The sequence below is a fragment of the Lithobates pipiens genome, unplaced genomic scaffold, assembly GCF_037356315.1.
Source record: "Lithobates pipiens isolate NorthernLeopardFrog02 unplaced genomic scaffold, aLitPip1_a1.2 Scaffold_18, whole genome shotgun sequence".
NCBI classification, from domain to species: Eukaryota; Metazoa; Chordata; class Amphibia; order Anura; family Ranidae; genus Lithobates; species Lithobates pipiens.
This window is the reverse complement of record NW_027507758.1, coordinates 367,766,868-367,789,047: the sequence shown is the minus strand read 5'-3', so window position 1 is coordinate 367,789,047 and position 22,180 is coordinate 367,766,868. Positions and strand designations below refer to the sequence as shown.

Genomic DNA, 22,180 nt, shown 5'->3' with positions numbered 1-22,180 from the left:
TTTTTTTTTTTTTTTAAATTGGGCTTTATATCCTTTATTGACTAAATGTTTAATTTATTACAAAATTGCTTTGTGAATGTCGCGATATTTGTGCAAGCAGAATTAATAATTCCTGTAATGCTTGTAATATATGAGTAATAGTTTCCTTGTTGCCTTTTGTCAGGCAAATGTGACAACCCTAACATTCAATCCTAACCGAAAAACAGCTTAAAAGCATCTGACCATGAAAATTAATAGGCTTAATAAGAAAGAAAATTCAACCAGCCCGAACCATACCAGGCCACATGCCCGCAACTTGAAGGGCACTTTGCTAGGTGGGATCCCCGGCAAAAAGTACTTTGCCATAAGTACATGTTGATAAAGATGTGGGTTTCTTTCCCACAACCCTGGCCTGGCAGATGTGAGGGTATAAAAAAACATACAATAAACACACAATTTTTGACCAAAAAAAGCACCACAATGGAAATCCACCATCAATCACAGAGTGCAGTGATGCAGATCCATGTCAAACACTATGCCCAACAGCTGGTAACTCAATGAATGGAAAATACCTTACCACGAACCACGTATCTGAACCCGTCATCATATATGATAAATGATGTCCTCCAGGGACCCCCCACTCTTTGCTTATATTGTGCTGGAGGTGACCAGGAAATGACATTCAGTGGAAGTTAAGCGACAGGTTTGAACATGTGGCTGGCAGCAGGTACTTTTTTTGTTTGTCGTGTTGACAGGCATCATGTATTGTAATTGATGAGGATTTACACTGCCAGATGATGTGATTGACAGTGGATTTATACAGTATCTTGGGACAATTTATTTTTATTGAAAGAACTTGTCAGAAATTGTGTTTGTTTTTATTTACTGTAGCACCTTCTAGTGTGCTAGAATAGGTTTTGTTAGTGTAGGAAAATTGTCAGGCTTGGCTGGCAACCAAGCCTGTGTTGTTTTGTTAATCTGGGTTGGGGGAGTGGCTCAGGGAGGGATGGATGACTCACAGGCAGCATCTCTGAGGCCTCCCCCTACGTTTTCGAACTTGCTGGAAACTTCCAGAAGAATGGGCGTGGAGGTGAAGAGGAGCTGCCTGGAGTATTCTGAGGGCCCTGACCACTCCCCAACAGATGGGTTGGCAGGCCCCCTCAAATACTCAGGGTCAGCTCAGCTGGGGCAGTGAAGTTCGGGTGGAAGCTGGAGATGGAGTGGTAGGCTGCCGATAGCCCTTGAGGGTAGCCCCCTTATTTGGCGGCGGTGACCTCAGGCCTGGGCTTGGATGCGGAAGGGACCTTCTTTATGACACAAAGAGGTGTTCTTACCAGAGGCACAGGAGCAGGAGAAGGACAGCAGGAGAACACTGCTGGGAAAATCTCCAGGGAGAAGGACAGCTAGGTGGGCTGGTGAGTGATACGGTTGGAGAGGACTGAGAGGCATGGGAGAGAGCAGGAATGCAGAGTCAGTCTGGGAGAACTGTGGCGTCTAAGCCAGGAGGGCTAGAGAAAGAGGCAGCTGTGGCCATGTGGGGTGGCAGTACCGGAAGAGGTGGTGCTGGGATCAGTAGCCAAAGGAGGATAGATGGACAATAGTACTTTTCTACACAAACAAAGGGCCCATGGTCCCTGCCTGTAAAGGGCATTTGTTACTTGTCTGACTGAGCCTTTGTCAGATCATCCAAACAGTGCCAGCTGGTCCTAGGAGTTGTAGTTCTGTAAGCTGTGTGCAGGAGGCAGAGGAGAAGTGTATGTACGGACTGTATATAGATGTATCCCTGAAGAGTTTTACTGCTTTAATCAAGTGGGCATCCCATAATATCCCTATCCAAGTTTATTTCCCTCAATAAACATAAAAAAGCACTGGACTGACTCAAGTGTGCTGTGAGGATGTGGTGTGCCTTGCTGTATGTGGTGGGGATGCCTATCTGCTTGCGGCTCCTTAGGGGGTGCACTACATTACCATTACCATTTTTGATGAATGAGTAAGAATACTACTTATACCTTACTCATTTACATAGGAAAAAACTGGCCACCCTTATTTTTAAAGGGGAATTCCAGATTCCATTAAGCCCTCTGCGAGCAGACCCCCACAACTACCAGGCCAGGGCTGGGGGGGAAGAGGCTCTTGTTCTCAACAACATGGGGACATCCCTGGCACGGTATCCCCCCATGTTCAAGGCATGTGGCCCAGTATGGTTTAGGGAGGGGTGGCCGCACACTCATTCCCATCCTTCCTAGTCAGCCAAGCTGCATGCTTAAATAAGGTTCTTTGTAGGACCCCATGCCACTTATTTTTTTATTTTTATTTTATGTTGTTTAGTTATATTCACTGGTCAGTAGGGAATCCCTGGTTGGCAGCTGAAAGTGTTGGGCAGGGATGAGCCACTGGTTGTTCCAGCTCCCTAAAAACCAGACAAGAAGCTGTCCCATAAATGTTTTATTCACTCTGCAGCTGGAGGTTCCTTTGGTCGCACAAGATTCTCTATAGACAGCACAATTCCCTCATGCATTATGTCCCCTGCTGATCAAATCTTCTTATCTTATTACCTCTCATGGTCGCCATTATTTTCTAAGCACTGAAAATTAGGGGATGTTACATTTGCCTGGCAACAAGGAAACTAATACACACACATTAGAATAATACAGGAATTATGCGTTACATTTACACGAATGTTGAAATGTTTGAAAATAATTTTTTTATTAAATCGACCCCTGTTTATTTCATTTTTAAGCAATAACTTACAAAGAAAAATAATGAAGTAATTGGTTTCTGATTAAATAAACATTTATTGCTACTATTTTAATAAAAGATACAATGTAATATATGTTTGTTATTTACAGTGTTTAACCAATTGCTGACCTACCCATACATCATTTTGCCTGTACAGACACAGATGCAGCATGCATCCCTCAGGACCACTATTTTTCTTTTAGTAGTGAGATGTGATTGGCCCTCATCTAACACATGGTACCTGGGCCATTGCAGCACCATGTACCATGTGATTAGCTGTAGCCACTCACAGATCACGAGTATTCACAGCTGTCATGAACTTAACCCAGACAGATCTTCATTGTACCAGCAATCAAAGTGTTAAAAAAATCCTTGATCACCCCCCCCCCCCCCCCCAGAGTAGTACAATGTTACTATAATAACATCAAACCACTCTAATAAAAGTATTTAAAAATAAAGCTGTAAAAAAAATTGTGAAAAAATAAACAAAATATTTTAAATATTGAATAAAAGATTATTTTAAATTTTTTTCATTTTTTTTTAACATGTTGTCACCAGTCAGTGTCCCTGATCATCGCCACACCAGCCATATCATGATGCTGTACTGCGTTGGTGACGGTATGTAAAAAAAAGACACGTGAAAATCAAATTTTATTTAATGTCTTAATTTTCCAAAAAATTGTGCCAAAAAATGACAACTTCAAAAAAATGCCATGCCTCAAACTGTCTGAAAGGGGTAATTTGGGGGATATTTGTAAAGTCCTAACATTGTAAGAGCCTCAACAAATCAGATTGGCTGTCAGTACGTCAGGAATTATCAATTTCCATAGTGTGTAGAAGCTATAACTTTCCTGCAAACTAAATAATATACACTTATTGGGATTTGTTTTATAAAAGACATACAGCAGAATACATTTTGGCCTAAATTTATGAAGAAATTAAATTTTTTTTATTGGATATGTTTTAGAACAGAATCTTCCGGAGTTGAAGTGATTCATTGCTAAATATTTATTTACTAATTTGTTTGTTATGCTATATACACCCCTTACTACACATGCAATGCTTTCTAATGGAAAGACAGACATTATTCTATAATTTGCCATATTTATGCCACACATTTCTGAAGAGTAAGGGATTCATAACCTCCCTAAACCCTTTCAGTGATAATTGTATTTGCTGGCACCAAATGCACAGCTTTAAAAATTGCTGCAAAAATAAATCAAAACAGGCTGGATTCAACTGATTTATAAATAGGCCCCTAAATCTGATGAGTCAATAAAAAAATCCTATGTCCGCCGCGCATTGAATAATTTGTCCTTGTTACCCAACAGGCCTCTCCGGTTGTTTGATTCGTTCAATGCATTCCTGGCACGTTATTTATTTCCTAGTGTATTGCACCTGTCTCTGCCTGTCTGCATTTCTGGCTCACATTTCTCTTCCATGGTCCTTAATGTGAGTTTGCTGGTGTGGAGGAAGGGCAGCAACAAGGGACAAGCTATGCTTTTTGTACACTGAGTGGGGAACAGCAAAGGAATTGAGGACTATGGCATGGATTTGGCTCGTTGTCACGTTAAGTTTAGCAATCTGCTCCTCAGGTAGGATATGGCATTGTTTTCTGTCTCTACTAAGCTCACTGTACAGTTTTGGTCTAGTGCAAATTAGTCTTCTTTAATTCCATAATCCTGTTTTAAATCATTCCCTGCATATCACTCCTACTATTCTTATTTTTTTAAAGGTACGTTTATTAATTAATTAAGACATTGCATCTGTGCGCCCTACTCTTTTCTTTTATGAGTATTGTTTGTATCTTATCTTTTTATCATACTAACAGTATATAAAGGCAAAGTTTAGGGTGACTATAGACATAAGAAAAACTTTACCTTGTTATGGCCAGATTGGGTATTAGTTGTATATCAGTGTGCCATCTTTAGCACTAACAGAAAAGCCATGGGTGAGCATTACAATGAGACAGACATGTTGAACTTTTCCCAGATGATCGCTGTACTTTTTCCCAGTGCATACTCACTCCCATCCTTCTTGCTCCTCCATAGGCCAGATATGAACATTTTGTGCATGTATGTATTATATTTCTTCATACTAAAACCATTTGGTGAATAGATCATATCATGTATGTACATGTGGCTACCATCTGATGTTAGTAGGTAGCTGAGCTATTTAATGACATAGTACGGTTTAACACTGTTGTACTGCCAAGTACTTTGACCACTCTTTGTGGCGATCCTAAATTTTCCTTTTTCACTCCGTGGCAGCTTGTGGTTGCTCAGTAATTTGTATACTGCATGCTGATATGACGTTGGATGTGCCTGTGTGAACAAAGTTACTACCGCTGAATAGGGATTTCCAAATAAGTGACAACTAATATGTGTGAAAGACATGAGTACAGATATTGAACCATAAAGCTTTCATAGTATGAAAACGATTTACACCCTAAAGATAACAAGTGAGAGAGGAGAGAAGCTACACTGCCAATCACTTCTTTTGAAAACACTAGTTTCCTGGCTATCATGCTAATCCAGTGGCTTGGGAAATGACCAAGTATGCACAAATGACTTAGAATGAATTGATGTTCGACCAGCCAGACAGCTAGTAAATCCTAGAGCAAGGTCAGCAATGGTAGCCTCTGTCTCTCACTACAGCTATCATCGGGGTGAGGGTATCTCAAGGAAGGGCAGCTCTTCTGTCCCCCATTAATGTTGATGAAAGATTGCCTATAGCCAATTTTGGTCCCAAACAGGTCAGGTCTTAAAAGGGACAATTCTTTTCCTCTTCTTGGTGCGTTATGCTCCAAAAATAGTATATAATAGTGTTCTAGGCATGTTTCGCCTGTTAGAACTAACTGAAGATAAAATATGGCCTCTGCACAGTTACCACATGGTGCACATGCTACAGTTACGGTAAAAAATAAACAGTAACTACACAAGACTATAGTTTATTCTTTCAAACATTGGCAGCACTGATTCTACTTATCATATGGACATGTATTTCCTATAAATACACATGCATGTGTTAAGATGGTTGAAAGGAGGCCCATATTAAATTTGGTTTTCTGTAATTCTGTGTTTCTTAGGTATGCGTTCCCTCTCTGTACAAATGACAACTGAAAGCATAATCAGCAAACTGTTTCATGTTTATTCTTTTTTAATAATAAGAAGCTTTTTTTTGGATAGAGCAGGGATATGCAATTAGCGGACCTCCAGTTGTTGTTCCATCATGCCTCTGGGTGTCATGCTTGTGGCTGTCAGAGTCTTGCTATGCCTCATGGGACTTGTAGTTCTGCAACAGCTGGAGGTCCACTAATTGCATATCCCTGGGATAGAGTAAAGGAGGGCTATACCCCCTATAAGGTTTATTTTTGCCCTCTTTGTCCCAATGGAGAGATTTCCCTTTCACTTCCTGTCCCATAGCCAAAACAGGAAGTGAAAGGAAATCACTGAAAATAAGGTGAATCTGTTGGGGACCCCAGGTTACCAGAACTATTGTTCCCCTTGGAAGATTTTCCCTCTATTACTTTTCTGGGGACAGGCCAAAATTTGTGATTTTCTTTTACTTTCACTTTTAATGATAATGGTAAACGGGACAAATAGAGAGATTGAATCTCCCTAACGGGGGCACAGACAGCAATAAAAACTGACATGTTTTCCTGACAGCTTCATGTTAACCACCTCCAGGTGAGGCCCCGCCCACCCCCATGCTATCAGGACCTAACTCATAAATGTGACCCCTGTGCCCTGAACAGCGTTCCTTTCATTTCCTTCGTGTTGTCAGGACCTGATGCAGTCTCCTACCTTGCTGGATCAAGGATCCGGCCGTCTGTCCAGCAAAGGTCCTCCTGGATGTAGGGATCTCATCATACAGCTATGATCAAGCCAGCCCTAGCAAGAGGGTGATGCATTCCACACTGAATACAGGAAGTCAGAAAGCGAACAGAGCATATGCAAGGTCATTAACCAACTGGAGATCGAGGGGCGGGGCCAGACGGCATGCCACAAGACTTAAACTGGCGGAGGTCTCAGTGCGATGTTGCCTGCCAGAAACAGTGTGCTGGACCAGGGCAGTTTGGAGGATGCCAAAATCTGCAAGCAAGGAGAGTGAGGTAGGCGAGGATGCCTGCTGCTGAGACTGTGTTGGCTGTGCGAACAGCGGATGACCTGTCTTTCCTCACCAGTCTATATCTTTCATTGCTGCATAAGAGACAAAAAGGTAGGAGGCTCGCCCACCACTACGTGGGATTGTTATGTTTACCAGTTTTGGCACGTATTGTTTAACCCTCTCTTTGCCAGTTTATCAAGACACCGTTCATCTCCCCACTCAGAGAGATGCCGCTGAGGACAGGAGTACAGCTCTAGATCCAGGGGTAGCCAGCAAAGTGAAAGGTCAAGGGATCGACACACTCAATAGAGATCCAGACGTCGTAGCTCCCCTGTGAGAACCCGAAGCCCCTTCCACCATCTTCAGCCCAGGCCCCAGATGTGTTAGGCCTGCCCAAAAGAGGCTCTTGCTGGCAAAATGGTTTGCGAAGCCTGCCTTAAGGACATAGCCAAGAATAAGGAGGCAGGGAGAGAGGAAATGGTGTCCTTTATGAAGGAAGCGTTCAAAAGATATGCTCATGTGATTTGCTGAGCTGCTAGCCCCTTCAGGGTCCCAGGTGACTATACCTCAGTTAGACCCCTTTCACACCAGGGCGTTTTGCAGGCGCTATAGCGTTAGAAATAGTGCCTGCAATCCGCCCTAAAGAAGCTGCACCATTGTATGTAGTGTGAAAGCCCAAGGGCTTTCACACTACAGCGGTGCGCTGGCAGGACGTCAGAAAAAAGTCCTGCCAGCAGCTTCTTTGGAGCGGTGAAGGAGCGGTGTGTTTACCGCTCCTCCACCGCTGCTCCCCATTGAAATCAATGGGGCAGCGCTGTAATACCGCCGGCAAAATTCCGCTATTGCCCCGCTAGCGCCCGAAATGCGCCGCATTTTCGGCGGTAAAACGCCGCTAAAAATAGCGGCGTTTTACTGCCGACGCAATGGGCGGTGTGGTGTGAAAGGGGTCTTAGGGACTGGGGCTGAAGGGGCCCAGGTGCTAGCAGGGTCAGTGTCCGAAGACTCTTCTGGGGAAGAAGGTGACGAAAGTTACGAAGGGTTTGACTTCAGCCTGGTGCAGTCCTTCCTTAAGGATGTTAGGGAGGCCTTACAATGGGAAGGACGCAATCAAGGAGCCACTGAAGAAACAGCACCGCTATTTTAAAAACAGGAAGAGAGAGTGTCTCACCTTTCCCTTCATGGATGAAATCAATAATATAGAGGAGTATAATAGAGGACGAGTGGAAGCAACCAGAGAAAAACACATTTTTTTCGGAAGTCGCCTGGCCAAATTGTATCCATTCAAGAAACAGGATGTTAAACATCTTTTTTTTTTTTTTTTTTTTTTTTAACAATAATTTTTATTGAAAGTTATGTAGGGTACAGAAGGAAAAAAAAAAAAAAACAAGGGAGAAATAAATGGGGAAAAAGGAAAAGACAGAACAAAAAAAAACTAAGTTGGGTTCAGAAAGGGTTAAATGCGATATACATAATGCATCGTCGAGTGACATACACAAGAGAAACCAGACAGAGTTGTACTATAAATCATACCTTATAGATAATAGACAATCTAGACTATATAGTCAGTTGGTGAAATATCAATGGTGATATCATGCGAAACAAAAAGAAAAAAAAATTGCGTTGTATCAAGAATTCTGCTTAAGCTCTAGTTCACTTCTAGTTCGTATCTTTTTTAGGCCAGATAGACCATCTGCTATCAAATTTCTTTATTTGTAGAGAATTGAATGCAAGAAGACGCTCGAACGTATAGTTTCTGTGTACTGCTTTAGTTATATCAGAGAGGTTAATGGTAGTGTTTGTTTTCCATGTGCGTAAAATGAACGCTCGGGTCTCTAGGAGAATATGACTGATTACTGGTATGTGTGCTGTCGGAAATTTATCAATACCTATATGTAATAGTGCCAAAGCTGGTTTAGGTGGAGTAAGAATTCCAGTGATAGAAGAAATTAAACAGAACACTTGATTCCATATGCTACGAACATTTGGACATTCCCAAAACATGTGCAGTAAGTTACCTATATGACCACATTGTCTCCAACATTGTGGTGATGAGTGCAGAAAGTATTTTGACAATCTATACGGTGTGTATTGCCATCTGTTCACAATTTTAATTGACATTTCCCAATGTTGAGTACAATGCGTCGAAGTGTGGATCGCTTTGAAGGCTGATAGCCATTGGTCATGTGAAAACTTAGCATTTAGGTCATTTTCCCATTTACACATTGTAGCTGTTTTCCTAAAGGTGTTTTTGTTTTGTAGGTGGTTATAGAAAAAGGAAATACCCCTTGTGGTCTTAGTAGTATAGAAGTGCCAAGTTTTGGGAGGTATACTCACTTCTGGAAATGAGTGTTTTTTGAGGAAGTTTAGAATGCGGAGACCTGAGAACCAGGAAGTATTAGGCAGATTATATTGGGTGAGCAGTCGGGCCATTGATTTGGTGCAATGACCATCATAAAAGTCTGAAATCAAGGAAATACCATGGTCAGTGAATACTTTCACTGATAACATTGGGATTTTGGCTTCAAGTAGAGTTATGGGTAAGTGGTAAGATAGGGGGTGATTTTCATGAGCTTTCGATTTTAAGTATTGTCGCCACGTCCTTAAGGAGGTTTGCATGGGTGGGGGCATTTAAGTTGTTTTCCAGGGATCCCAGCTATCACTCAAAAGGAGAAGTTGGAGATCATTGATAGGTGCAATAGATCGTTCAATATCAACCCATAGGGGAGGATCTGAATTGGTGAACCAATACTTAATGCTATCAAGTCGTGTGGCAAATAAATAATCCTGAATATCTACTAGTCCTACACCTCCTACTGTCTTGTGTGCTATTAGATTATTTCGGGCACATCTAGCTCTCTTTCCACCCCAAATGAATGACCAGGCCATATTTGAAAGTTCGTTAAGGAATTTAGAAGGGATCGAAATAGGGATGGCACGAAATAAATAGAGGATTTGAGGTAGGATCATCATTTTATAGGCCATAACCCTCCCCATCCAGGAGATTTCTCTTTCGGACATTTCCTTGAGTTGGGATTTCAATTTAGGGATGAGTACGGCCAGGTTTGTTTTAACTAGAGTAGATATAGAATTGGTTAGGGTAATGCCTAGATATGTGATACCATGATCACTCCAAGTATAGGGCAGTTGGTTACTCAGTAGCTGTTGTATGTTGGGGGATATTCCCATATTTAATATTAGAGACTTACTGAAATTCACCTTGTAATAGGACACATCTCCAAAGTCCATAAGGATTTTGTGTGCCTGTGGTAATGAATGACTTGGATCAGTCAAAATCAGAATGACGTCATCCGCAAAGAGGTTGATTGAGTGTGTGTTGGAACCACAAGAAAACCCCTTTATGAGAGAATCAGTTCTAATGGATTCGGCCAGAGGTTCGATCATAAGGTTGAATATGAGAGGCGATAAGGGACAGCCTTGTCTGGTTCCATTTTTGATGGGAAAAGTTTTAGATAGAAACCCTGCAGATTGTACCTGGGCTGACGGACAGGAATAAAGGGCTAGTATGGCTGTTCGAATAACACCCTGGAAACCAAATTTTGTTAAGACCATCTGCATGTATTCCCAGTGAATTCGGTCAAACGCCTTCTCTGCGTCAATGGATAACAGCAGAGAAGGCGTTTTATTCAGTTCTGTAGAGTGTATCACATTTATTATACGCCTAGTGGCGTCTGAAGTTTGTCTCCCCTTCACAAATCCCATCTGGTCGCGTTGTATAAGTGTCGGTAATATAGACATCAATCTTCTGGCCAGGATTTTAGCATAAACTGAGGGAAAACTTTGTATGGATCACTCTCCCCTCATGTTCCCTGAAAAGGGAGATTCTTCAGCAATAAGTAAACACATTCCTACAGCAGAAAGCGATAGAGCCAGTGCCCCAGAGGAAGTGCTTCTTAGGAATCTACTCTAACAAAAAAAGAGACTGGAGGCCAATAATCAAACTCAGATTGCTAAACAATCATGTGAAGAAGGAACACTTCAAAAAGGAATCATTACAGACCAGGGCCAGTACAAGGGGTGGGCAGAAGGGTCGGGTGCCCTGGGCGGAGTATTACATGAAGGGGGAGGGGCGCATTGGAGCTGCGCATTACTATCATGCAGAGCAGGAATCTCCAGAGCTGCTAAAAGGAGGAGACTGCTCTCTCTTCCCTCCAATAGAAACCTGTGGGCTGAAGAGAGGAGGACAGCCACAGAGACCATCACCTTCTGTGTATAGAGTGCTGGGGAGTAATGGTAAAGCGTTCTTCAGTTTGTTTTCACAGAGCAGAGAGTTACTCACTGTACGGATGAATAGTCCAGCAGTGGAAGAAGTTCTCTGTAGTCTAGTGGGAACATTTCTAGAAGTTTCTTGGATGAATATTCCGCAAGTTTCAGATGCTTCATGTATATCTAACATAGGAAAATAAAAGGAACACATAATGTCATGAACAAAAGTAACTATAACAAATAATGAATAGAACTTAAGAAGTGGATCCAATAATCGATCCTTGTGCAGAATCATCTGCTACTGATAGTTGGGGGTGGAGGAGGAAGAGGTGATAACATGTCTCCCGTCCCCGGAGAAATGTAAATTATCTTCAGGCGTCATGACCCGAATTTCCACCAGGTGTTTTCTTTTGGGTATGTTTGCGAGACACCACCTGCCATTCTCCCTGCAGGGTCGGTGGGTTTGGAACGTGGGTGTCAGCAATCGGTATCTCAGCTAAAATACCCCACTTCCGCAGTGTTGAGATTCCTTCCTCCAGATTGGAGATCTGAACTGTGACTCCATTGTGGGTAATGCAGAGAGTAGCTGGGTATTTCCACTTGTGAGGGATGGTATGATTTCTTAATGCTTTAGTGAGAGATGCCAGGTTCCTGCGGCGCTGTAAGGTATGTCTGGACAGGTCCGGCAGTATCCTTATATCTGCGTATTGCGGGGGTATCTTATCCCAATTGCGGGAGGCTAGCATTATTTTTTCTTTGATGTGATAATAGTGAACTCTTAAGAGAACATCTCTTGGTGTTTCTATCGGAAGAAAAGAAGGTTTGGGTGTTCTGTGAATTCTGTCCACTATAAGGTCCTGCGCTGTCAATTCTGGCACCATAGTTGAAAACATGGTTTGAGCATATTGTAGGAGCTGGGTAGGAGGTATAGATTCGGGGATACCCCTCAGCTTGAGGTTATTCCTTCTGGACCTGTCCTCAATGTCTGCGATTTTATCTTTTATCCATTGTATATCATCCCCTTGGGCCGTATGTGCTTTCACCAGGACATTATAGGAAGAGGTATATTCTCCCATCTTTTGTTCTATTTTGTCTACTCTGTCACCCATGACTTGCACTGCTTTGTGACAGCTGCTTATACTCTCCATCATATCTGAGTGTAAAGAAGCTCGCAGAGATAGCAACATGTCCTTTAGGGTGTTTTCTGATACTGGTGCATCAGTGGTAGGGAAATCTGAGATAGGGTCTCCTCTGGAATCCTGTGCGTGTGCTTGTGATCCGCTTACCTCCATATCCGGGTCTACTGCGGCTTGCGGCCTAGCTGGGGAGTCTCTCCGCGGCCTAGTTTTGGCTGGGCTGCGCGTGGAAGGACTCTGTGTTTCCGAAGAGGATCCGCTGTGGAGGATGTTGCGATCGGATGTTTCGGAATGCAGCCTTCGATCGAACGCTGTTCTCCCGGACGAATGAGGTGACGGCTGTGCGCGCGCGTCTCCGCCATGTTGTTGCGGCCCGCTCCGGCCTGAGGCGAAATAGGAGTCGAGTTTACTCGGCAGCGGCACCACCTTTCTTCGTCGGCCCATCATCGGTGGATGCTCCGCCGTTCGGGCTATTTGTTAGCGGTAGCGGCGTTCGTTAGGAGGTACGGTGGAGCCGAATGCGGTCGGATTTCTCCGGCGGGCTGACAGAGCTCTTCTACTACACGTCCGCCATGGAGCTCGGTCGCCACGCCCCTAAGGATGTTAAACATCTTGAATACCCACCTGTAGTCGACACAGCCCTGATGCTTTTAGCCAGGCATGTTACGCTGCCACTAGACGATGCAGTCTCTTTCAGGGACATCCTCAACAGGAGAGTAGACTTAGACCTTAAAAACATCTACACAGTCGCAGGAGGGGCTTCCAAGCCATCGATAGCCCTAGCAGCAATTTCTAGGGCTATGGAAGTCATTACCAATGACTGGGATAAGACAGAGATCATGTCATCATCAACAACCTAAGATTGACAGCAGGGCTCATGTCAGAAGCCGCTATTGACATAGAACCCTGGCACAGGTGATGCTTTATGCAGTCACACCAAGGCACGCCTTATGGCTCAAGCCTTGGACGGCGGACCCCACCTATAAACAAGGCTGGTGTAAGATCCCCTTCGAGGGAGGGTCCCTATTTGGGCAGAAGTTCACACTTCAATCGCCAGGGGCAAAGTCTGGCTTTATTCCCCATGACAGGAGACTAATCCGCCAGAAGAATCTGGTCTTTGGTCAACCCGCTGGAACCAGAGGGAGAGAAGCGAGATCCTCTAGGCCAGGGAGAGAGTTCCGCAGTCCTTGGAATACTCCCTCTGGCCGGAAACAGAGGATGCAGTCACCTCTGTGGGCCAAGAGCCCTGGAAATCATTTTGACAGTGTCCATGCTCATCCGGTGGGAGCAAGGCTGTGCAGTTGGCTGGACAGGGAACGTTCAGGATCGCTGGGTGCTCTCCACCATAAAGGCAGGGCACTCCTGGGAATTTCTCAGGAAACTGAGGGAAAACTTTGTATGGATCACTCTCCCCTCATGTTCCCTGAAAAGGGAGATTCTTCAGCAATAAGTAAACACATTCCTACAGCAGAAAGCGATAGAGCCAGTGCCCCAGAGGAAGTGCTTCTTAGGAATCTACTCTAACAAAAAAAGAGACTGGAGGCCAATAATCAAACTCAGATTGCTAAACAATCATGTGAAGAAGGAACACTTCAAAAAGGAATCATTACAGACCAGGGCCAGTACAAGGGGTGGGCAGAAGGGTCGGGTGCCCTGGGCGGAGTATTACATGAAGGGGGAGGGGCGCATTGGAGCTGCGCATTACTATCATGCAGAGCAGGAATCTCCAGAGCTGCTAAAAGGAGGAGACTGCTCTCTCTTCCCTCCAATAGAAACCTGTGGGCTGAAGAGAGGAGGACAGCCACAGAGACCATCACCTTCTGTGTATAGAGTGCTGGGGAGTAATGGTAAAGCGTTCTTCAGTTTGTTTTCACAGAGCAGAGAGATTCAGATTTTTTGCTCATGACAAGAGGAAAAAAAAACTTATGTGTGTGCAATTACTGCCCCCATCCCCTCCCTGCGTGCTCCTGCTCACCTCTACAGTCAGCCTATGTGTGTCCTATGGAGTGACAAAGCTGCATAGAACCGAATGGCAGCATTCCTAGAAGTTGATAGCAGCAAGGAGGACCTGAGCTGAGCCACTGCCCTCTGTTGTTGTTACTGAAAGGAGGGAGAAAAGAGTCCTACAGTTGAACATTATGTGGGTGATGGTATTGCAGCAGAGTAGAGATTGCTTCAAAAAGACTGATAGCATGTATTGTGGAAAGGGGGGGGGGGGGGGGGTGGGGTGGACTGCATGGAGGGGGGTCTGACAGTTATGTATTACTGAGATAAGGAAATACACTATTCCTGGAGAGCTTCTTCATCTCAACAAATATTGCTCTTTTATTACTAATTAAAGTAACAATAGCCAGGTTAAAAGGAAACCTAACGTGAAACAGGGAGGTTGGCATTGCTGTTTTTTATCTGAAAATGCTAGTCGCTTGGTTTTTATGCTGACTGCATTGTTCTGATTCAGTGGAGTTATACAGATTGGGACATGTGAATTTGGCAGACTTTCCTGACATACTAGACTGACAAGCATTCTCGGGAAGAGGTTGGCAGTAAGGCCCCTTTCATACTGGGGCGTTTTTCAGGCGCTACAGTGCTAAACATAGCGCCTGTGTAGCGCCTGAAAAAACAGGCCCCTTTCACTGGAGCGGTGCGCTGGCAGGACGGTGAAAAAAGTCCTACTAGCCGCATCTTTGGAGCAGTGAAGGAGCGATGTATTCACTGCTTCTAAACTGCTCCTACCTATTGAAATCAATGGGGCAGCATGGCTATACCGCCGGCAAAGCGCCACTGCATCGGCGGTTTTAACCCTTTTTCGGCCACTAGTGGGGGTTAGAACCGCCCCGCTAGCGGCCGCATACTGCCGCTAAAACTATGGTAAAGCGCTGCTAATATCGCCGACGCCCGCACCTAGTTCACCTTTTCCCAAACACACAAATTCATAGGACTCTTCTAAGGGGTGGGGGTGCTATAAGTAAAGTGTAATATGCCTTATTGCAGGTGCTTAGGAGACATTATATCACCTCTTCTCTGCCTGTTTTAGTCTGGGTTCACACTATTGCGATGATAGACATCACATGTGATTTGCATTGCTTTGCAGATATCACATGCAATGTCTTTGTGATGCAAATTCAGCCATACAGTTTGTATGGCTGAATTTGCATCACATTTGGACCAAAACGGTGCAGGACCATTTTTTTTGGTCCGCAATGGAATCAGGTGGCATAGGTGTTCACACCCATGCCATCCAATTCCTGTACCATTTCACAGTACACACTGCGATATGCAAACCAATCTGGGGGTGTCCTTAACTTCACATTGATACCCGCAGCACTTTGCAGATATCAGTGTGTACTGCTGGCAATTTAGGAATCGCTGGGTTTCCCATATTCCCTCCAGTCATTAGTAAGAGAGGGTTTTTCTTTGTATGTGTTAACCACTTCAGCTCCAGAAGGTTTTACCCCTTTAATGATCAGGCCATTTATCGCAATACCACGCCACTTTAACTGGCAATTTGCGTGGTTGTGCGATGCTGTACCCAAATACAATTCATGTCCTTTTTTTCCCACAAATAGAGCTTCCTTTTGGTGGCATTTGATCACCTCTGCGGTTTTTATTTTTTACGCTATAAGCAAAAAAAGAGCGAAAATTTTTGCATTATTATTTCAAAGTGCCCCCAATAAAAATACATACTGTATAATTAAAATGTGTGAGTGAACTCTGTTTCTAGCGCAACCTAATGGAATTTGTAATGTTATAAGTATATTCTTGTTTTGAAATTACATTGATTCTTTCTTAAAAAAAGGGGGGGAGGCGCAGTTTGCCATATTCGCCCTGGGCACCAAATGGCCTTGTCCCAGCACTGTTACAGACCATCCTGAAGGTGGTACGACCCGGCGACTGGCTCCTCTCGATGGACCTGAAGGATGCCTATTTTCATGTGCCTGTCGCCCAACACTGCCAAAGGTTCCTGAGGTTTACGGTGGGTCTTCTTTACTCAGTTTGTCTGCCTGCCCTTCAGGTTGACGACCTCACCCCATTTGACAATATTACGCTATGGAACATTAAAAAAAATTTCTGGGTTAATACGCTTGTGGAGCCAAGCTTATCCAGGACTCTGGGCCTGCCAGGACTTCATTGTTGTTTTATCCCTTTGCATTTCAAGACCCAGGCTGGGTTAAAGCCATCTGCTCATTTGGCTTACATTTTGGTAAGCATAACCCCTTAAGGTGGTGGTGTACCTTGTGAAAATTCATTGGTGGCTGTTCTTGTTTGGAAGTTTTTTATAATAACAACTATCACTGTGGAGTTTACTTGGCACAACGCACATTTTTGTTTTATTTATATAACACTTGTATTGATTTATTAAGGTTTTAATTAATTTATTTAGTATGTTTTACCTAGTTTATACGATCACTATTTTGGTATAATACACATAGGTTTCATTTTTTTTAGCGCAGCTTCTCCCCTGTATATGTTTTTTGTGTATATCCCACAATAAGCTGCTGCTCACAGTTTAATATATAATTTTTTTCCAAAGCGCAGTTTTTTCTCTTGTCCATATATTTTTCTAAACCCAGGCTTCCCATTCATGCTAAATGTCTCATGATATTTTAGTTAGGCAACAACCATTTTATTAGCTTGGATAAAGTGAAAGATTTTTCTTTGCTTCTTTTTTAAGTTACCAATGCCACCCAGGAAATAAGAGATAGTCTTTCCAGTTGGGGCGCAGGCAGAAATAGTTGATTTACAATTGGGGCACAAGCAGAAATTATTTAATTTTTAGTTACCTGTAAAATCCTTGTTTTTGATTACATCACAGGACAAAGTGCATCTTTAAATTCATAACAATAGCATTATGTTGGCACCTCCAGGTGATTGGACAATGGCAAAAATGACAAAAAAACAGGAAGTCCCCCCCCCCCATAAATAACTTCTCCCTGTTAGGTCAGGCTACAGTTTGTGTAGCAAACCATTAACCACCCTAACATTGGCAAAACCTAAAGGGAGATCCACCATTCCAGAGACAGTCTCGTGCTGGGATACAACTTCTTCAAGTAATCCGACGACTGAGCCCTACTGGCCCATTGCTGCCAAAAGTTGGAGGGGTCTGGAATGAAAATGTGTAAAATGGAATGGCCTTGAAGGAGGTTTCCCTAAAAAAACTCTCATGCAAAACGATTCAAGAAATTTGACAGAGTTTTTAGCAAAGTTAGCTGAGTCCTCAGAATCCACCCAAACATCTCCAGAATGAGACGTAAGTGGAAAGACTACTCCCTCAGGCAGTAGGTCATCCAGGTACCCTATCACGGGTTTACCCTGAGACAGTAATAGTCCCAGGACCAGAGCTAGAACCCCAGTGAACATTCTGAGAGCTTTAGACAGACCAAATGGAATAGCCACAAACTGGAAGTGCTGTTCCTCCACCACAAATCTCAGAAATCTTTGGTCAGGTGGAAAAATTGGTATGTGTAGGTAAGCATCCTTGATATCAGCTCATGCTAGAAAATCCTTCTGCTCAAGAGAAGCCACTACCAACTGCACTGATTCTATATGGAACTTGAGTTTCTTGACATCCAAGATGGGGCAAACACTGCTGTTTGGTTTCAGAACCATGAAGAGATTAAATTAAAACCCCTGAAATCTGTAATCTTCTGAGACCAGATTAATTACTCCTTGAGATAGAAGATGATCAAGGGCCTACAAGAGCGCAGATGTCTTTTGTGGATATAAAGAAATATTTAAAAAAATAAATCACAGAGGAGGTATGCTCTAAAACTCCAGCCCGTACCAACGAGCTATAGTGTTCCAGACTCAATCATTTGCAATCTCCCCCTGACAAAGGAGGAAGGCCCGAAAAAGTCCCTCTATCCGAATGAGTGGGGGCTCCACTTCATTGGGAAGTGGACATATGCCCTGTCTTACAGGGCTTTGGAGCCCATGGTTTCTTACAAAATTGGGTCTGGGTTTTGGGCTTGGAGCCCAAGGCCTGAGGTTGGTGAAAGGAATGCTTGTTGCTCCAAAAGTCAGGCTTTAATAAGTACAACATAAGGCAGACAGAAATTATAAACAATATATTTTATTATATCCATTAAAAAGCATGTAGACACTTTTAGAAGCCCCCCCAAAGGGAAAATACACAAATACAGCCCTAAGGACCAGGACCTGACATGTGTCGTGTCCACTATATTAATCATATAATCACAGTCTGACGTTCAATAACATATGATGAAGTGCTGTTTCTGGGTCCAATATCAATGCATTTTGTGGCGAGAGCTGCTTCTACGGGATTGGGCGGTTATTTTTTACAACACTATGTCATGATAAAAATACAAAAATTATTACATATAGGGGTTGATTTACTAAAGTCAAAAAGACTGTGCACTTTTCAAAGAGCAGTTGCTCTAGAGCTTAGTAAATTAGGCAACGATTCACTTTGCAAAGTGCAGATACAGGGGCTCAAGGGAACCACACCACACCGAATACACCATGAAGGAGAGTGGGCTAGCAACCTTGCAACAATATAATGTATCATACGTATCTCACCAAAAGAGAAATGTGAGTGATTAAAGAGCTTACACATATACTATATTGTCAAAAGTGTTGAGATGCCTGCCTTTTGACACACATGAACTTTAATGGCATCCCAGTCTTAGTCCATAGGGTATAATATTGAGTCGGCCCACCCGTTGCCGCTATAACAGCTTCAACTCTTCTGGGAAGACTGTCCACTAGGTTTAGGAGTGTGCCTATGGGAATGTTTGACCATTCTTCCAGAAGCGCATTTGTGAGGTCAGGCACCGTTGGACAAGAATGCCTGGCTTGCAGACTCCGCTCTAATTCACCCCAAAGGTGTTCTATTGGGTTGACATCAGGACTTAAGGACATCAGGTTGTGCAGGCCAGTCAAGTTCCTCCACCTAAACTGGCTCATCCATGTTTTTATGAACCTTGTTTGTGTACTGGTCCAAATAATTTGATGGGGGGGGGATTAAAGTGTGTTTTTTTTTCAGAGGTTGGGCTTGGCTCCTTAGTTCCAGTGAAGGGAACTCTTAAGGCATTAGCATACCAAACATTTTGGACATTTTCTTGCTCCCAAATTTTGAGAACAGTTTGGGGATGGCCCCTTCCTGTTCCAACAGGACTGCATACCAGTGCACAGACAAGGTCCATAAAGACATGGATGAGTGAGTTTGGGGTAAAGGAACTTGACTGGTAACATTACAATCTTCTTTTCCACTTTTTAACTGTCTGCCTTTATCCTTCTCAGGTTTTTCTGCTCTAAGTGAAGAGGAACAACTATTAAACTATTTATTTGAAGAAAAGGGTTACAAAAAGGATCTGCGGCCAGTGGACCATCCAGACGAAACAGTAGATGTGTTCATTGCATTAACACTTTCCAATCTCATCTCACTGGTATGTTTATCTTAATAATAATATTACTATAACCTGGCCAGATACGGTGCTCTCTGCTATTTATAATGAGTATTGCTTGGCTTTAGGGCATTGCCATCATTGCTATGATGTTAGTGGCATAGCTTCAATAGCTAGCTCAAGATACCTATTGCAAATTAGCCAACCATTGCAAAGATCACAAATTAATAATATATTTTTTACTGTGGGTAGTAGTATGCAAATTATAGATGACCCTGTAAGAAAATGGTGGGTGATAAAATAAATAATAATATGGGCATTAATAAATAATATCAGTATTAATAAATAATATTCACTTATCACTGTTCAGTAGGGGTAGGTAAGCAATCAAACACATATCAAAAACTAGAATTAACAAAAAACAAAAAATTAACAGCTTAGTTATCAACAAAAAATATTACATATAAACAGTCCTTTAGGGGCATAAAAATCACAGACAAAGATTAATAGCAACTGCCAATACTATCAAATAATAAAACCTCTGCACCATAGAAGACTAATAACTGTAGAACCAAAGACAATATATTGTATTCAAGCAACCATAAAATTAATAGATACTAACCAACAAGATTACCCAATATTACTAATCTATTACATTATTATTTCTGTCAGGTGGGTCTTTCCAGCCAGGTCTCCTCTTTCCATTCTTATCCTAGATTCTTCTATCCACCATCATTGGGAAATCTGTAATTGGTCCAACCTGCAAATTGATATCTTTACCATGAAAGCGATTGGATGGAACTCAAGTTCCCATTGATTTGATGACTATCCAATATTAATCTCTCCTTACTATGTGGAGTCATGACACCTCTTGCACACATAAAGCCAGCTATAATGGAGCAAATTTCTTTCCACAAGTCTGGCCTCTGGAGTACAGGCAGGCTGTGCTCCCAAGCCCCAAGTAGAATGCAAAGAGGGAAACGGACCATGCTGGGATGGATATGCTTCCATACCTGGCATGGTCAGTTTAAAAAAGGAAAATTTTGGGGCAACATATACTTTAAAACCATGCTTCATTTATCATAAATAGACATGTGCATTTTGTTTTGTTCCATATCGAAATTCGGATGAATTTTTCATTATCCGTAAATTCGGATGCATCTAAATTTCCAAACTACAAAAGTAACATATTTAAAGAATCCAAAAAAGCGAACAAATTCAAAAACAACTTCGAATCGAATTCGAAAACAAATTCAAATTAAATTTGAAGAAAAATATAAATCGATTTTCTAAAAAATACAATAAAATAAAATAGAATATAAAATAATAAAGCAATAAAATATATGTGTATATATATATATAAATTTATTCTGTTCTATTGTTTTTTTATGCTATTCTTTTCTATTCTTTTCTATTTTATTCTAATCTTTTCTATTTGAATGCAAATGCATTCTATCTGAATTTCGCAAAATAGTTATATAGAAATAGAATGAAATAGAATGAAATCGAATTCTAATAGAAAAGACTAGAATAGAAAAAACAATAGAACAGAATAGAAAAAAAATATACTATATATAAACATCTTCCAAAATTGGAATTTGGTGCAGAATGAATTTGAATTGAAAAGTTATTAGTAATTATGTAACTATGTAACTATAGAATATATTATATATTTTTTCTATTCTGTTCTATTGTTTTTCTGTGCTATTCTTTTATACTATTTTCTATTCTATTCTACTCTTTTCTATTGGAATTCAATTTCATTGTATACAAAATTCGAATTTCAGAAGATGTTTTATTTATATATATATATATATTTTTTTTATATTATATAATGCGGGTGAATTTTTTTGAGTTCGAATACGAAACTAAACGAATCCCAAAAACAAATGTGATGAATGCAACAAATTTAACTAAACACATTTAGTTAAATAACGGATCAAAACTAAACTAAACTAAACAAATTTTTTCATCCTGCACATGTCTAGTCATGAAAAGTCATGAAATTAAAAGCAATAGTTTTATGTATACTGGCATGCCTTCACTATATCCTATAGTAAAACAAAGAAAGTGTAAAAAGAAATAAAATGTTGCTTATTCTATAAGATATTGTAAATGGTCTTCTGCAAAGATATTCTAAATGCCTTGGATAGATTTGTTAGTACTACTAGAAAAGATTATAAATGATTGGATCATAGTGATATTTTAAACTATTTTCTGTAAACAGTATCACATATGTATTCAATCTTGTAATCAGTCAGCCTATTTAACCTTTTAGTGACTGAGGGTAAAACAAATGTTAATGCTTGGATACAATTTTGCAACTTTGACTTGTGTTGGTAAAACTGTACATATCATCACAATCACTTTGTGTATCCATGGGGAATTATACCAGTTTTTTTCAAGACAAATTGGGCTTTCTTTTGGTGCTAAATAATAACGGATATCTCGTTTTTTTTTTGTGTCAAAGGAAAACTTTTTTTTTTTTTTAAATGTTGCTGTATATGTCTTCCAATTACCATCATTTACCACCAAAAAATAACCCAAAATAAATTTTCCTGCTCCTGTTAATCTTAACGATACCACATACGTGTATGGTATTTGTTGCTTGTCCCCGTAGTATGGCCC

General features: G+C 41.7%; 1 protein-coding gene across 1 annotated transcript in view; it reads left to right on the top strand.

Annotated features, from left to right (window-relative positions):
• Positions 1-4,143: 4,143 nt before the first annotated feature.
• The window catches only part of CHRND (cholinergic receptor nicotinic delta subunit), a 90,507-nt gene continuing 72,470 nt past the window's right edge, over positions 4,144-22,180 (top strand). Inside the window, exons 1-2 of the mRNA XM_077487639.1 lie at positions 4,144-4,313; positions 19,449-19,594. Of these exons, the coding sequence (XP_077343765.1) occupies positions 4,262-4,313; positions 19,449-19,594 (198 nt within the window). The 5' untranslated portion in view covers positions 4,144-4,261. The remainder of the gene's footprint in view (positions 4,314-19,448; positions 19,595-22,180) is intronic.